Raw genomic sequence first — 18,450 nt, forward strand, 5'->3', positions numbered from 1 at the left:
CCTCTAAGCATAAGCTTGGTTGATAGATTTCTAGGACAACCCTTTCTCATCTAGCTTGAGGGATTCAACCCTTTCTAGTGGTTAACACAATGACCTTGCAATCGTTAGAGCCACAGTCTCTGTAGCGCCAGAGACACTAGGTTGTTGGAACACGGGGGGAGGTATTGTTAATCAAGCCTCTGCTTGCTTCCCGTTGGCTTCCATCCCACAACCTACTCTAAAGACTGGTCTCAAAACAGTTAAGAGGGAGGTTCCATTTAGACTAGGCATATAATTTAAAATTAACCAAGATCCTTGCATTACACCTAGTTTCTAGGACTTGCATCTCATATAGGTTAGTTGATCATTTAAGCAACAATTGTCCATCTAGTTACTTGGTCTTGATTTGTAATAAGCAAGAATTTTGACTCCATAAGGCATTGGTCTCATTTCTAAATCTAATCGAATCCTTAAGTCTTGCTAAATTAAACCGAGTAGCTAGGCCACTCAACTGTGTCTCCCGGATAAGTTGGTTCCCAACTTGTCTTTCATTCTCTCATTTTCATAGGGTCTACCCCCCATAGCCTGCTGTCAGGAGACAACTAGGACAGAGAGGTCGAGGATTAGGGTGACAACCCCCGACCCGAGCAGTTGTCATGGTGCCTGCACAATCTGAGTGACAACAAAGTCAAATGGTCGTGACCCTTGATGGAGCCAACTTGATCTTATGAAGGGCCGACCTGCCTTTTTAGGGGCAATAATAATTTAAATTTAAAAATTAATTTTCCTTCTCTTTGAAGCCGACATGAAGAACATGTATTACATATATTTGGAGGGCTAAAATATCAATTATGAAGACCGACCATGGCTACAAAAATAGAACATTTTAAGTTTTTCCATAAGCTAATAATGTTGTAAATGCACATGGTTAATTTCATTTCAGCAGTACAATACACTTGGTATCATTGCAAGCACCAATATTCACTCTAAAAGCACCTTAGATTCGTACTAACTCTTGCATATTTCACAAGCATAAAGAACCATTGAGAGTATTGGGCTTGAACCTCCTTGTGAGTCTGCTCTCATTTCCACTTCAACATGTTCTACTTGGAGAATCTTGGACTAGCAATATTGAGCTCTTTGTGAACTTGAGCTTTAGGAGTTTCGTTCACCTTAAAGACCTTTGGACTTTCACTTTAATGTTGAGTGAGTTGGCTAAGTGAGGTTGGCCTGAGCTAAGTCCCTTCACCCTATACTCAAATGGATAGGCTTACATTGACACAGGGAGCCTCCTTTGTCTAGAATTTCCATAGTTTGGAGCATGGACAAAATCACCAAGGTGGCAATGGGTGATTTGCTTGCTAGTACTCTTTGGCTCTACCCAAGAAAGGTTAGGACTTTTCCTTGTAGGGAGAGATTGAGAGATAACAGGAACATACTTATATTTTGAAGATAAAGGAGCAGAATGTTAGGGAAGAAAATACTGAATACTTCCTAGGTATTGGCACCTTCGTCATATCCCTTTCCAAGTACAATGTTGTTCTACAGAAAATTTGACAGCAAGATTGCAGAACAGGGTTTTTGCCAGGTGATCAGCATATATAAGGTTAAGTGGTGTTTATGAGATTCCTGTTTATCAAGCTTTGATCTCAACGGCATATGTATAGGAACATATAGTTGAATATCCTTTGGAAGCAGACAAATGGTGAAAGTGTTTCTATAATGATAATGCTCTGTTATCTCTGTTCTCTAGGTTTTCTTTTTGACTTCAATTAATCTGTATATAGTCTCTTGAAATGTTGCACTTTTCTAGTCTTTTGATTTGTATATCATTTATCTTTTGTTATTTCATTGATGCTTTTCTTGTGGAAATGCAGGTTTTTGCAATGGCTGTGTTCAGATGTGACATTGTATTGCTTATATGTCCTATTGGTTTACACTTTCTGCTGGTAAGTGTCATGGATAATTCATCTAGCCCCACGAAATCAACATTTTCCTTTTGTTTGTTCATCTAGGGATATGAAACTTCAATCATATTATTTCTTAGAAAATTCTCTTTATGCAGGGTCAGAATTGAAAAGTCCCTTTGGATTGAAGTGATGGTTCTATATTTGAAGGATCAAATATGTGATATTTTAAGACTCTTTATTCAAGCTGACTGCTTAGGTATTAGGAAATATATTGGTTCTGTAGTCTTTTGGGCTAGGGATGTTATGATGGTTCTTATTGTTCATGTAAAAATAGAGGGATGCATACTCCCTTGATGTAAACTTATTTGAGAATTGACATAATAGAAGATTGAGTTTCTTTATCACACAAAAGAAAGGAAAGATAAGGAATCATACAGAAGAATCTGAGTGTTCTTTCCTCAGTTTGTAAGATGTTCATTAAATCTCACATCCAGCTTATTGTGAGAAACTTGACGTTCTCCTGTTTGACTTGTTGCTGTTATGAACATAAATATATACAACATAATATAAATATTAAATAATAATAATAATTAATAGTTAATGAAGAGACATGTGAAAGGACATGTTTGTATGAAAAGAAGTGACTTATTATGAAAGGGCACTCCCGCGTAGTATTTATAATGGAACCCTCATTTGTAACATCATATGAATTTTACTTATACATTTATATATATTGTTTATTTATCCTATAATGATATTTTTATATTCCAGATCTTTTGGACAATTAACTTGTGAGCTAGGTTTGGTTATCACATTTGGTATCAGAGCTTATTTTATGATTTGGCTTCTGGCCACACCACATTTAGAGTTTATTTGATTTGGCTTTTGGCCAACCCCACTTTTCAAGTTTTGGGTCATTGACCATGTCAAACCCTTAGCCCTATACAATGTTGAATTCCATTGGAAGAAAATAAAAATATCATATAAAACAAAACCAGGAAGCTGTACATCCATATGGTAACAGAATAAACAAAATTTCAGCGATAGTTTGTATCATTTGTCGGAAATTCTGAGAAGGCGGGGGGGGGGGGGGGTTGGTGGGAAGGGGGGGTGAATTAGTATTTCATTAATTTCAACAATTTAAGTATCAAAACAATTAACCAATAACATCACATCAAAGGAACACAAGATATATATATGAACACTATATTTATATTACAAGGGAAGCTACAACTTCCAGATTTACCAGCTAGAATTGGAAGTGCTACAATCTCAAGATTTACCAACTCTGACTGGAAGGAGGTGACAACCTCCCGAAGGAAGCTACAACTTCCTTCCCTAACACCACCTTGACACCCTATAGAATAAAAGATAAAATAAAAGTTTCTTGGGCTTCAGTATTAAAAACAATGACCCAATTACAACAACATTCAATCTCCTTGAACAAGTTCAACTTCAGCTTTGCTCCAATAAATATGCCACTCTAATTCAGACCTTCAATTCAACTACAGGTGCCCTTATACTGACCTTTAATTTTGCCTCACAAATTCATCAACAGGAGCTGCTTCAAGTTTGTTACAAATCTGCTACAATAGCTGCTTCAACAGGACTTAGGGATAGGTCCACAAGAACTGCTTCAAATCTGTTACAAATCTTCTACAGGACAAATGACAAAGACTGCTCCAGAACTTGTACAAGACAGGGACCAAAGGCATGCTTCTGATTGCTCCAAATATCTACAAGAATACCTTCAAGGTGACCTCCAAGTGTGGCTTCAGGTTTGCTACACAACAAGCCTAAAAAGTTTCAGTTGGTCTATACAGTCTCAGGGTTGACTTCTGATTTAACTCTAACCTTAGTTATAACCCTAAAGAAATCTTGAATCTGCTTTACAATACCCTGGGATACTCACAGATGGACTGGCCGAAAGAGACTATAAATATATCATAAAACCTGAACCTTGAACAAAAGTATATCCTGAGAAAGGGAGTCAAAATTTGGCCTATGAGACAGTCACAGAAGAGGCCTCATGAGGGCCAAAATTGGCATCAGGAGAGGGATAAAATACAAACAAAAAATTACCCTCAAACAGTTCACAGTGTGCCCCAGAAAAACTTGGATTATGGCCTCATGATGAACTCGGATGAGATCTTTAGATCATGTACAGTTTGTCTCCAAGAAGAAAAAGAAAATCTGTTCAGTAAGCTTCAAACAGGAGGAGGAAACCTCCCAGACTTCTTTGACCCAGAATTAAAATATTCCACAACAAGATCAGATAATCAAACTCCAAGCTTGCTCGACCTTCTTCAGATCTTCAAAAAGGCTCAGGCCTCGGACTTCTTCTTCTTGTATTGCTCCTCAGATCACCCAAATTACTTCACGAATTGCATGCCATGAATGTCCACAGCTAGGACATATTTATACACATTGGAGGGGCCTATTCTGAGGCCGACTAGACCTTTTAACGAACCTGTCTTTTACTGGAGTTAACCTGAACGAAGAGGCTAAGACTACTTTTAAAAGTTTTTTTTCTGTGTCTTTCAATATGCATAATTCAAGGCTGACTTTGACAATGGATTTAGGGCATTTTAATTTATAATGCTAGACCCTTTTCTAGGGAAGCAATGAAGTGTTAAGGTTATAAACTCTATGGGCAAAGGTGCTGGTGCTAAACCCATCTTTTGTGAAAATTCCAAAACTGAAATCCTATTGCAGCAATTGGAATTTATTTTTCTAATTGTTAATTATTTTAATAATTTTTTTGCTATGACGAATATCAAATAAATCACACTGCAATCTTCACAAATAAAATTCTGCAGAAATAATAACGCAGGAAGCTAAAAAAACACTAGCACACACACAATAGAAATGCCACCGTTATTTTTGGACAAATGTCCTCGGAAAAACCCAACTTGGGAAAACCAGTGAAGCAAATGAGGGTTTTATTATAAAGCAGCAATGAAATATGAGTACAATAATCTTGATGTCGAATTTGGCAATCCTATAAAGAAAAATATTGGCAAAAATCTAGTGAGAAATTTTCGGCACCCCACAAGCAAATCCGACATTGAAGAATGGCCTCTGAAACCCTCTACGAATTGCCCTGCATCACCCTCTATGTGGGCTCTGAACAGGCTCTAATTTGTACAGCCTGGATCTCAATCTGAGTTGTTGCTTTTGTTTGCCACTAACTCTGGAAACGCTTCTCCTGGCCTTTGCAAAATTCCTCTGCCACCGGAACATTGAAACAACTTCCTGAATCTGCAAATCGAACTCGTTTAGAGACTACTGCATAGTCTCTTTTTTCAGCCTTGTTGTCGCGCGGATTGACACGACAACCCTCAGACCGGGGGCTGTCACTCTGATCCCCGATCCCTCCGTTTAAGCCTGTCTCCCGCGGCTAAGGGGGGTAGTCCCTGAGAGATGATGAGACCAACTGTCGACCAGTTGGTTGGGAGACACGAGACACGATATGAAAAGCACTAGATGGATTTGATTAATTTAGCAGACCAGTGCCTTAAGAGATTGTGGTTAAAACGATTACTTGTTAAATGATATAAAAAATATGGACCATGAACAGCAATCATCTATCATTAGTTAATTCACAATGCTCTTAGAATGATGAAAACAATATCCGGCAACTGAAAGTTTTGAAGAGATAAATGCCTTAAAACACCACGAGAATCATAAATCATTAAGATATCAATTTCATATCTCGGCTTGAAAATTTAGATCTCAGCATGAAAGATATAACATGAAAACAACTGAATCTGGCAAAAATAATTTTCCACAAGAATTTTTATTTTTCAATTTTTTTTTATTTTTTTATTTTTTATTTTTTATTTTTTATTTTTTTTTTGTTTTTTATTTTTTATTTTATAAAATCTAAAAATAAAAATCTAAAAGTTAATCTAAAATCTGAATAAAATACAATTCAAAATTTTAAAATCTAAAACTAAAGCTAAAAGCCTAAAATAAAAATTTATTTATAAACTTTAAACAAAACCTAAAAAAAAACAAAAATTAAAAAAAAATCTAAATTAAAATTAACTCTAAACCAAAACAATAAAACTACAACTAACATTTTTATTTTTTATTATATTTGATTTCAAAAAAAAGAAAACAAAACCAAAACTTAATTAAAAATTAAACTAAAAGAAACTAAAATCTGGAATTAACCTACGTATCTAAACTATAGACAAGACTATGTTAATGGAATGCATATCCTAAAAAATGAAAACAATACGCATGACCTTTCAAACATACGCCTTAACTCATGAATATAATCAGCAAACAAGTTTTTACTACGATTCCCTGCGGCGGAGTGATTTACCTGGCCCGATGATACCTCATACAATCATTTGCACGAGATACTGGAAACACGATGCTGCAATCACGTTTGAAGGCTGATAACGATTGTTTGCGCAGACAGAGAGGAGATCTACCGAATCAGAAATCATGAAACGTGAGTCTGGCATGTGATGTCTCTGGTCAAAAGCAGACGAGGAACCCTTTTCCGTCTGATCAGACTCGTGAAGGTATACGATATCCCTCAAAAAAAAAGCTTTTGCGTGACAGAACTCCAAGCAGCTTGCGTCTGGCGCTGGTGCTAAATGATACGGTAGCCAAATCAGAAAACACAGCACGTGATGCTTAAAATCTCTTCCGTCTTGCGTCTGAAGAATCAACTTGAGTGTGAGTATGCTAAAGGTGAACGGAAGCGGAGTGACCCGATCAAGACGGCTTGGATCTCACCAGTGTTGAATGATACCAGAATTTTGACAGCAGACAAATGAATATTTCAACCACGCAGATGAAATTTCAAGAGCACGTTTCCTCTGGCGAAATTTTCAGATAACCTTGAGCCGTTAATAATTTGTAGAAATAGACAGCGTATATCAAAAATATATATATATATATATATATATATATATATATATATATATATTTATTTATTTATTTATATATATATATTTTTTTTTATGGACCCCAAAGTCTTCTTTTATTAACCAGAAACAGATTTACAAGAGAGCTTCTTCAGTCTTAGACTCACAGATCGAATTTATCTGAAATGACCCCTAGCACCCTATTTATAGGAAATGATCCCAACGGCTAGCTCGAGTGATCCATGTAGAAATGATCTCGACCGTTGATGAGGATCAAGACATCTCTTGATCTCATCCGTCGATTTATTCACTTAAAATATTATTATTTTATTAGTTAGGGTTTTTGCTTTATTATTTTTTATTTATTTCATTTTTTAATTTTTATTTATTTTATTATTTTTATTCATTTTTTAATTTTTTAATTCATTTTAAAATGGATCATCGAACTAAGCCTTCGGAAACATCACCTAGGACCTAGGACTTAGGACACATGAGGGGATTTAAAACATTTTTCAACCCTCAAGACACATTACATCATGACTTTTTACAATTTACATCTTAAGGGAGAAAACCCCTTTAACATAGACCCTCACAAATCACCCAGTTCTGCGACACAACTATAATCTAGCAGATCAACACACTAGGATTCTCCTAAAATTCCAATGCCAAAATCCATCCCGGCTTTGGGGTCAGGTTTGAAGGAAAACTCTGCCGATCCATGGATCGGTGAGACAAAAAACCTCCTGGGACGTAGATTACCACTAGAAAGTTAGGTCCACCTAGGCAATTCACATACACGACTCATATCTGCTAAGATTATTTACAATTAATACATGCAGACTGGGTTTACAATCAAAAAATGATCAAGTCGCTGATGATGGCAGGATGGCACGGACATGCTAATCAGGTGCTGCCCCTTTCTGCCAAGAGAAGAGGGGGTGTACTGCATGGGGAGTTGACCGGTAGTGGTCAACATCTGGCTCTACTTGGGGACACTTTGCTGCTTGCAGGAATGTGAGAATCTAGAATCTGCATCCATACAACACAAAAATAAGTAGCGTCCATCCAAAATCATCATATACATTAAGCACAGGAAAGAAAAAAGCTCTTCATTTATTAACTATCTAAAGCAGAAATGAAAATGCGGAAAAACAAGGAGTAGGGTTAGAAATACGATACAAAAGATGCCCCATGGCATCAGATGTGTTCAATAAAGTGCATACTGAGCATTTGCATGCTTTCAGGCAAATCTGTCAGCTGCTTGTTGGATGTGCCATGTCCAATTTTGCATATGGTAGGACTTTTTCCTATTCGAAAATCAAGCTGCTCGCGGCCATCTGATATATCAAATCTTCGTCTTATTTTCTTTCTCTTACATTTTTTCTTTCTGGCAGGTTGAATTACTGATGACCTGGAACTTTCTGTTTCAAAACTATCAGATGAAGTATGCGTGATATGTCTTTCTTTAGCCCGCATCTGATCTTTATCATTCTTAAATCTATCCGGATCACCTTCAATTAACCATCTTTCAATCGAATCAATAACCTCCTCATAATAAGATGGAGCTTGTTGCAGCAAATGAGAAGACTCCTGATCTATTGATGTCACCTGGTTTCTTTCATCTTCCAATTGCTGAAACCTTTGAACCTGTATTTTAATGGAATCCATCTGACTAGAGTGTTCAACCTTTATAGCATTGATTTGTCTGACATGGTGGTCTTGCATATCTTTTATTACTTTAACATTTTCTTCCTTTATGTTCATCAAGCAATGCTGTATGGAATTTATTTCTTCTTTGTGATTCGCTTGCATGTCAGCCAACTGATTATTATGATTGAATGTCATGATAGTCATTTCCTCATCCATAGTTGATAACTTATTTTGCATAGAGTCAATTTCCCTATCATGATCAGCTTTAATGGTCACCATATTTTCTTCTAAGACTGACAACCTGCTTTGCACGATTCTAATTTCTGTTTCATAATTAGTTTTTATGGCCTCAATTTCTTTAGCATGCTGATTTTGTGTGACCTCCATCTCCCTATTACGTTTTTCCAGGTGGGTGCATAAAGTTCTTACATCATTGATACAACTAGTTTGATTGCTTTCCATATTTTTCACCAACATCATTAAATCTTGTATTATTTGCTTTTGCTCTTCCTTTTCATTGTCATTTGTCCCTGATTTTTCACTATCATGAGCTTGATTTGCAATATTTTCGGTGGATGACACATTCTGATATGAAGGGTCGTCTTGGGATCTTTCACCATCAGCTGGACCTTTTATCAAATTACTTACATTCTGCTGCACAATTTTAGAGGAAGAAGGCAAGCTGTTTGGATAACCATATCTATCTTCAAAAGCATTTATAATGTCTTTTAAAGAAGTAAAAAAATCCTTAGGAAAATTGTTAAACCAATTCAAAGCATCATCTCTTAAAGAAAGGACAAATAGACGCATTTTGATATCATCATGACCAAACTGAGGGGATCTGCAATATATGATCATGATGCGAATAAACAAGTCTAGATGCCTTTTAGCAGCGATTGGATCACCATCTGAAAAAATAGGTAATTCAGGAATGGCCTCCTCTGGAAAATCATGGAGACGGTGAGTAAAATGACATGGTTTAAATGAATAATCCATGATGAACAATAAGGGATCAGATAGATGATAGAACTAGCTCCTTGCTCAAGAAAATCAAAAGATGAAAGAAGTGGAGTCGCCACTTGAACAATGAATCTGATTCTAAGATCCAAGAAGGAATCACAAGCAGATATGAGGAAGGCTTCTTGTCTGGGAAAAATGAGAAAATGGAGTCGCCACCCAAACAAGAAACACACCGAAGAGATGAAAAATAAGGCAATAAAAGATACAAATGATAACCCCAAAGGTTGAATTTGCCAACTCAAAATCAGAGATGAGAAATATGAGAAGATGAATGTCAATGAAACTCCAGGAACAGAAAAACTCTGTCCCCGGCAACGGCGCCAAAAAATGTTGGCGTTGCCGGGCCAGATGAAAAGATAAAAATGAGAAGGATGATTGTCGTTGAAACACCGAGAACAAAGTGTCCCCGGCAACGGCGCCAAAAAATGTTGGCGTTGCCGGCTCAAACGAATGATAGACAGATGAATGATGAATGATGAAAAGATGTTGAAACACCAAGGACAGAAAAACTCTATCCCCGGCAACGGCGCCAAAAAATGTTGTCATTGCCGGCTCAAACGAATGATAGGAAGATGAACGATGAATGATGAAAAGATGATGAAACGCCGAGAAAACAATTTCCCCGGCAACGGCGCCAAAAAATGTTGTCGCGCGGATTGACACGACAACCCTCAGACCGGGGGCTGTCACTCTGATCCCCGATCCCTCCGTTTAAGCCTGTCTCCCGCGGCTAAGGGGGGTAGTCCCTGAGAGATGATGAGACCGACTGTCGACCAGTTGGTTGGGAGACACGAGACACGATATGAAAAGCACTAGATGGATTTGATTAATTTAGCAGACCAGTGCCTTAAGAGATTGTGGTTAAAACGATTACTTGTTAAATGATATAAAAAATATGGACCATGAACAGCAATCATCTATCATTAGTTAATTCACAATGCTCTTAGAATGATGAAAACGATATCCGGCAACTGAAAGTTTTGAAGAGATAAATGCCTTAAAACACCACGAGAATCATAAATCATTAACTAGATATCAATTTCATATCTCGGCTTGAAAATTTAGATCTCAGCATGAAAGATATAACATGAAAACAACTGAATCTGGCAAAAATAATTTTCCACAAGAATTTTTATTTTTCAAATTTTTTTTATAAAATCTAAAAGTTAATCTAAAATCTGAATAAAATACAATTCCAAATTTTAAAATCTAAAACTAAAGCTAAAAGCCTAAAATAAAAATTTATTTATAAACTTTAAACAAAACCTAAAAAAAAACAAAAATTAAAAAAAAATCTAAATTAAAATTAACTCTAAACCAAAACAATAAAACTACAACTAACATTTTTATTTTTTATTATATTTGATTTCAAAAAAAAGAAAACAAAACCAAAACTTAATTAAAAATTAAACTAAAAGAAACTAAAATTTGGAATTAACCTACGTATCTAAACTATAGACAAGACTATGTTAATGGAATGCATATCCTAAAAAATGAAAACAATACGCATGACCTTTCAAACATACGCCTTAACTCATGAATATAATCAGCAAACAAGTTTTTACTACGATTCCCTGCGGCGGAGTGATTTACCTGGCCCGATGATACCTCATACAATCATTTGCACAAGATACTGGAAACACGATGCTGCAGTCACGTTTGAAGGCTGATAACGATTGTTTGCGCAGACAGAGAGGAGATCTACCGAATCAGAAATCATGAAACGTGAGTTTGGCATGTGATGTCTCTGGTCAAAAGCAGACGAGGAACCCTTTTCCGTCTGATCAGACTCGTGAAGGTATACGATATCCCTAAAAAAAAAAGCTTTTGCGTGACAGAACTCCAAGCAGCTTGCGTCTGGCGCTAGTGCTAAATGATACGACAGTCAAATCAGAAAACACAGCACGTGCTGCTTAAAATCTCTTCCGTCTTGCGTCTGAAGAATCAACTTGAGTGTGAGTATGCTAAAGGTGAACGGAAGCGGAGTGACCCGATCAAGACAGCTTGGATCTCACTAGTGTTGAATGATACCAGAATTTTGACAGCAGACAAATGAATATTTCAACCACGCAGATGAAATTTCAAGAGCACGTTTCCTCTGGCGAAATTTTCAGATAACCTTGAGCCGTTAATAATTTGTAGAAATAGACAGCGTATATCAAAAATATATATATATATATATATATATATATATATATTTATTTATTTATTTATTTATTTTTTTTTTTTATGGACCCCAAAGTCTTCTTTTATTAACCAGAAACAGATTTACAAGAGAGCTTCTTCAGTCTTAGACTCACAGATCAAATTTATCTGAAATGACCCCTAGCACCCTATTTAAAGGAAATGATTCCAACGGCTAGCTCAAGTGATCCATGTAGAAATGATCTCGACCGTTGATGAGGATCAAGACATCTCTTGATCTCATCCGTCGATTTATTCACTTAAAATATTATTATTTTATTAGTTAGGGTTTTTGCTTTATTATTTTTTTAATTTTTTATTATTTTGTATTTATTTTATTATTTTTATTCATTTTTTAATTTTTTAATTCATTTTAAAATGGATCATCGAACTAAGCCTTCGGAAACATCACCTAGGACCTAGGACTTAGGACACATGAGGGGATTTAAAACATTTTTCAACCCTCAAGACACATTACATCATGACTTTTTACAATTTACATCTTAAGGGAGAAAACCCCTTTAACATAGACCCTCACAAATCACCCAGTTCTGCGACACAACTATAATCTAGCAGATCAACACACTAGGATTCTCCTAAAATTCCAATGACAAAATCCATCCCGGCTTTAGGGTCAGGTTTGAAGGAAAACTCTGCCGATCCATGGATCGGTGAGACAAAAAACCTCCCGGGACGTAGATTACCACTAGAAAGTTAGGTCCACCTAGGCAATTCACATACACGACTCATATCTGCTAAGATTATTTACAATTAATACATGCAGACTGGGTTTACAATAAAAAAATGATCAAGTTGCTGATGATGGCAGGATGGCACGGACATGCTGATCAGGTGCTGCCCCTTTCTGCCAAGAGAAGAGGGGGTGTACTGCATGGGGAGTTGACCGGTAGTGGTCAACAAGCCTCACTGTGACTCTTCTGCCTCTCTGCAAATGCACTCACTGGATCTGGAAATATTCCTCCAACCTCCATGTCTCTGCCCTTCACTGTCTTTGCTTCCTCACTGAAGGTTCAACTCTCCGGCAATTGACTGTTGCTACTTTGGGAAATAAAATTCTCCTAGTGACTTTGGTTTGTTCTCCATCACGATATCGATCCCTTCTTATATCTTCATGTTGGAACTCCAACGCCCAAGATTAAATCTTAATCGATGGCGCAGATTATTTTTGGATCAATACATGTGAGTTTTTAGATAATTCTCATATTGAATTAATTAATTTTGATTAATTAAACAATTTTCCTAAGTTTAGACTTGGGAAACATTAAAAAATGGGTTAATAATCTAATTAAGTCATCTCTAGATGAAATTTCCAGAAACAATTTCTAGGTTTTGGAGATCTCATGTATTCTAGTCCCTCCACTAAATTTCGTGGCTAGAACACATCCGATGCTACAAAAACTAACATCTTTGGGGCATCAAATTAAAAAAATTAATATCTCTCCAACCAAGAGGACCCATAGGGCGTGCCACCTATCAAAGGAATTGGGTTGGCAAGGGTTACCAATCTAGAGTGTCCTTGCATCGAAATTTGCTGAAATGTGCAGGCAAATCATCAAACAAATGTTGTCCCATTCACCCTTTGACACCAATGACAAATTCTTCCAACATCGTCTTGTCTCATCAACTACGATAACATCCAAATCAAAGAATCAAGTGAATATATTACAAGCAGAATTAAAAGAGACATAAAGCATTTTCGTGAATATGCTTTGATGACAAAGAATTTCTAAGGAGAAGACAATGTTATGAACATAAATATACATAAAATAATATAAATAATGAATAATGAATAATAATAATAATTAATTACTAGTTAATGAAGTGGCATGTGGAAGGACATGTCTCTATAAAAGAACGTGACTTCTTATGAAATGACACTCCCATCTATACTTTTAATGGGACTTGTTAAATACTTGCCGCCTACAACTACGAGTTAGTGAGAAAAGCTTTTAACCCCACAAGGTGTGGTTGGTGTCAAGAACTAAGAGAAGGGGCTATCACCTATTCCCAACTCTCTCTGTTTAAGTTATCTCCTAGGTTAGCTAAGGGGGTTGGTCCTTAAATGGAAAACTAAGTTAAAAAATGTGAGGTTTCTAGGGGATGTTAGAGTGAAGTGGATTATTTTTTTGAGATTACAAGAAAATATGACATAAGCAATATGAGCTAAAATCAACTTCAATAACCATGAACACATGAGATAATAATAAGCATATGTAAAACCAATGCCTTCAAAATATTGCTCAAAATGAATGATACCTACTCAAAATAAAATAAGGTGCTTCATATTGAAATGCAAGATATTAAAATTCTTTCAAGATATATGATCACTTATTAATCCAAAGCAATGAAGCACGACCCGTATTAGACCCGCGAGTACCCACGGGTCTTGGCAGGTTCTATACTGAGTCGGGTCACTCGCATAGAACCCATGCTTAAGACCCAGACTCAAAGGGTATTTTATTATACTTGGCTACTCATATAAGACCTGTGGGTATGCTATAGAACTTGTATCGGAACACTATAGAACCCGTCGAGTCTCAAAAGACACATTTTGTTTGATTTTTTATTTTTCTTTTTCTTTTTTGGAAATGAGGTGGAGGGAAAGGGAAATTGGAGGGAAGAAAATGCTTTCTAAGCACCTCTTTCCCTTCCATTTGTCGTTCACTTGTCATTTGAGTGTTTGGCTAATTTGTATGAGTGTTGAGTGACTTCATTGCATAGTGAAGGAGCTCTTGGAGGAGGCTAAAGGAGGCTTCATTGGATCAGACCCAACTTTAGGTAGGCTTCATGAACCTTGTTTGAATGTTTTCCATGTAATTTTTTTGTATTCAATTTAGTTTTTTTTGTTTTGAATTTTATTTTTTATTTTTTTATTTTATGTTTGCAATTTTTATTTTTTTATTTTTAATGTTTGGGCCTGTGGCTGAGTTTCTCAACCACATGACAGTCCTCATCTCGCAAGCCCTGTGGCTGAGTTTCTAAGCCACACAACGACCTTGTGTGGCTGAGAAACTCAACCACAGGGCCAAAAAAAATTTGCAAATTGAAAAAAAAATTCAAAACCAAAAAAATTTAAAATTTATTTATTTTTCTTCCAGTTTCTGTCACCATGCCACCGAAGGGTTCTATAAAGTCTCGTGATCTGGCATAGGCACATGGTAAACTAATTATTGCCGATAATGACCACCATGTCAAGTGCAATTATTGCAATGCCACAATGCATGCAGGCATAAATAGGCTAAAATACCACCTAGCCAGAATTCCTGGGAATGGTGTGGAATGTTGTCAAAATTTCCTTGATGAAGTCACTACTGAAATGGCAACTGCTTTGGAATACATTAAAGAAGAAAGTTCTAAGAGGGCATTAAGGAAGGATGAGATTGTTGGATAGGTAGATCTTTTTCTTAGAGTAAAACACACATTCAAAGTCCAAGTATTGGTAACTCCTCTTCAAGTGTTGTGGCAAACAGGAGTATAACCTCTTCTTTCTTCAGTCCTCATACAACTCCAGGATCTCAACCAACCTCGGATAGTTTTAGTGAAAAGAAGAGGAAGGAGGCAGATATGGCAGTGAGGAGGTTTTGGTACCATAACAATCTTTCATTTTGTTACCACTCCTCCGGATCTCCAAGGCTGAGGAACAGTCCAGCTGAGGTAACCACAAACTAACCTTTTGACTTGGTATCTAGCCCTACCAAGCCGGAGAGGGCTCTCTCCACAAAATCACAACCAAGAGGGCTGGATGAATTAGGGTTTTAGGCTAGTTATGATGTACAGAAGGGTTTGATTGTTTGAAATTGGGTTGCTGGATGAGAATTTGGTCAAAGAGACTAGGTCAGGGGAAATAAGGGTATGATTGCAAACATCTGATGGAGCAAGGTAGATAGGCACTCAAACACTTTAAGGTTCTAGAGTGAGATGGATCAGACAGGTGAGGTGCTAGAAAGAGCAAGACAAGCATGTATTCTTTCTAAATTGAAGAAATTTGACAAATTATGAAGATTTCTCCATAACAGAGCATGTAAAATGTATTCTTATCATCAACTTGAAAATCAACATATCATACAAGTGAAATGAAACATGAGAGTACAAAACATTCAAACATATACAACATAAGAAGAAACTATGTCAAAATTCCATACCACAACGTTCCACCAAAATAGCTGCAACCCATTCATTAAATTCTGCCAAATACTGATTACACTAGTGTCTCTGATCATTACTACAACATCCAACTGAGTCCAACCTTTGAAAAGACTGAAAAATACAAGATATAGGTCTCAAACAAACTCCTTCCAGCCTCAGGGGTCGAATCCATGAATGGAGGAGAAGTTCCACCAAAATCTGAACTGATAGCTAGAGTATAGGGTGGTCAAAGTGACTCATCCCTAATTACAATGAAATTAATTCATTACACCTCATTGAGTCCATTTACCTAATGTATTTACCCCAGGTAATAATAAAAACACCATAACTACATTTACATCATCAATTACATAAGTAAAAACTTGATTTCCCAAGTTGAAAATCAAATTTGCAATGAAAACTGAAAAATATCATACAATTTTCAAACCCGCCATTTTTGTGCAAGGCACGCCATCCATGTTGCGGCCAAGTATTGAGTGTCTTCCCAGTGTCCAAATTGAGCCCGGGATAGCTCATTGGAAAGCTTGTCTTGTCTAGTTTCCAAATCTACCTTTAGTTTCCAAAATGGACTTGATTTGACCTGTCAAAAAGTGTTTCTCCCAAGACTACTCAACGTGCCATTTTTGTGCCACGCGTGCCCTCCATATTGCAACTTGATTTTGAGTGCCTTCCCGATGTCCATATTGAGCTCACGATAGCTCATTGGAAAGCTATTCCAGTCTAGTTGTCATTTGACTTATCAAGAAAGTCATTTGGACACTCCAACTAGGAGAAAAATTGATTTTCCCAAGGTCACTCCAGAAATGCAGAAAACCTCTTGTAGCAACTGTATTTTTGACATTTATCCAAAACCATGACACCTGTGTAAAAACTGAAGGAGGTTTTTCATCCTTGGCCTATGATGGACAAAAACCTCTCACTTTTGTCAAATTCATCTCTGTTTGGTCAGAAACATAGTTTGAAGAAAAACTGGCCCTATGTGTGGCAAATGATTTGTCCCTTGGAATGAATTTTTTGAAAAATGATGGAGACATGATGTTTATGAGTTGGAGTGGCCTCATACTTGCTGATATGACCTCCCTTATGCCTCCTCTGCTCAGATGTCTCTGATTCCATAGCAAACCCTAGCTCAATGGGAGAGGAAATTAGGGTTTAGTGTAGGCAAAATAGGGGATTTGGGAAATTTATAGGAATGAAAGGAAATAAAGGGGATAGGGGGCTTCTAAATTCTTAGGAAAATTTTGGGAGGTAGGGAGGGATGTTAGGAAGTAGGGGAAACTGGAATTTCAAGGATTGAGTGAGGGGAAGGGGTCCAAAAGGGCAAAACACAGGCCTAGTGGAATGACAAAAATTTCAGAATGGGACCCTAATATGATATGAAAAGAGGATTTTTTATCACTGATGGAAGTATGCAAAGATTAACACTAACACATTCAACTATGCAAAGTCTTATTTTTATCAGCCCATGGTGGATGCCATTGCAAGTGTTGACCCTGGATACAAAGCCCCATCTTATAATGCACTTAGGGGGAAAGAGCTAGATGAGGAGCTTGAGTGTGTCCAGGAACAATTGGAAAGCATTAAAAGCTCATGGAAATTTATAGGTTGTCCAATTATGTCTAATGGGTGGACAGATCAGGGGGGTAGAACAATAATAATTTTTTTTGTAGCTTGCCCTAAAGGAGCCATGTTCCTCAAATCCATTGATGCATCTATAAATGTAAAAGATGCACATTTTATTTTTACATTGTTGGCTGATGTGGTGGAGGAAGTTGGGGTTACAAATGTTGTCCAAGTAATCACGAACAATGCAACAAATTATGTGGCAGTTGGAAGGTTGCTTTGTGTTAAATATCCCACCATTTTTTGGACTCCATACGCTGCCCATTGCATAAACTTGATGCTAGAGGACAATGGGAAGTTGGAGTGGGTGCAAGATGTTGTGCAGGAATGCAAACAAATTACCAAGTATATTTATAATCATGCTTGGGTGTTGAACCTTATGAGGGAATTCACACAGGGTGAGCTTAGTCGCCCAACTGTCACATGGTTTGCTACAAACTTTATTTCCCTCCAAATCCTTTTGTATGAGTACCAAGCTTTGAGAAAAATGTTTTGTAGCCAACAATGGGTATTTTGGAAAGATAGCACAAAACCATAAGCATTGTCTGTGAAAGCATCTATCTTTGGTGATAGTTTGTGGGACAAAGTCACTGAGATTGTCAGCTTCACTGAGCCCCTTGTGAAAGTCTTGAAATTGATGGATGGAGAGAAACCTGCAATGGGATATATATATATATATATATATGAAGGCATGGACAGGGCCAAAGAGGCCATCAAGACTTTCTATAAGGGAAATGAATCTAAATATCTCCCTATATGGCAAATTATTGATTTTAGGTGGTACAAACAACTACATTCACCATTGCATGTAGCAGGAGGGCAACCTGAGCTTATTCTATAATGAGGGGTCTAGCATTCCAAGAGATCCGAGGGGATGAGAGGTGTCATGATATGCATTGAGAATATGTTCTCGAATCAAGATATTCAAGACAAAGTCAACATAAAACGAGATATGTACAAGGAAGCATCAGACATGTTTGGATTCAGCTCAAGCCAACATCTCAAGGACAAGAAAATGCCTTGTAAGTGCA

The 18,450-nt window shown here is 36.9% G+C and overlaps 1 protein-coding gene across 1 annotated transcript in view; it reads left to right on the top strand.

Moving 5' to 3' along the window:
• LOC149267645 (dol-P-Man:Man(7)GlcNAc(2)-PP-Dol alpha-1,6-mannosyltransferase-like) overlaps positions 1-18,450 on the top strand; it is a 476,648-nt gene that overhangs the window by 165,225 nt on the left and 292,973 nt on the right. Inside the window, exon 7 of the mRNA XM_089433784.1 lies at positions 1,857-1,928. Coding sequence (XP_089289910.1) covers positions 1,857-1,928 — 72 coding nt within the window. The remainder of the gene's footprint in view (positions 1-1,856; positions 1,929-18,450) is intronic.

The sequence above is a fragment of the Pinus tabuliformis genome, chromosome 6, assembly GCF_031772625.1.
Source record: "Pinus tabuliformis cultivar Carrire ecotype Pingquan chromosome 6, CPIR1, whole genome shotgun sequence".
Lineage (NCBI taxonomy): Eukaryota > Viridiplantae > Streptophyta > Pinopsida > Pinales > Pinaceae > Pinus > Pinus tabuliformis.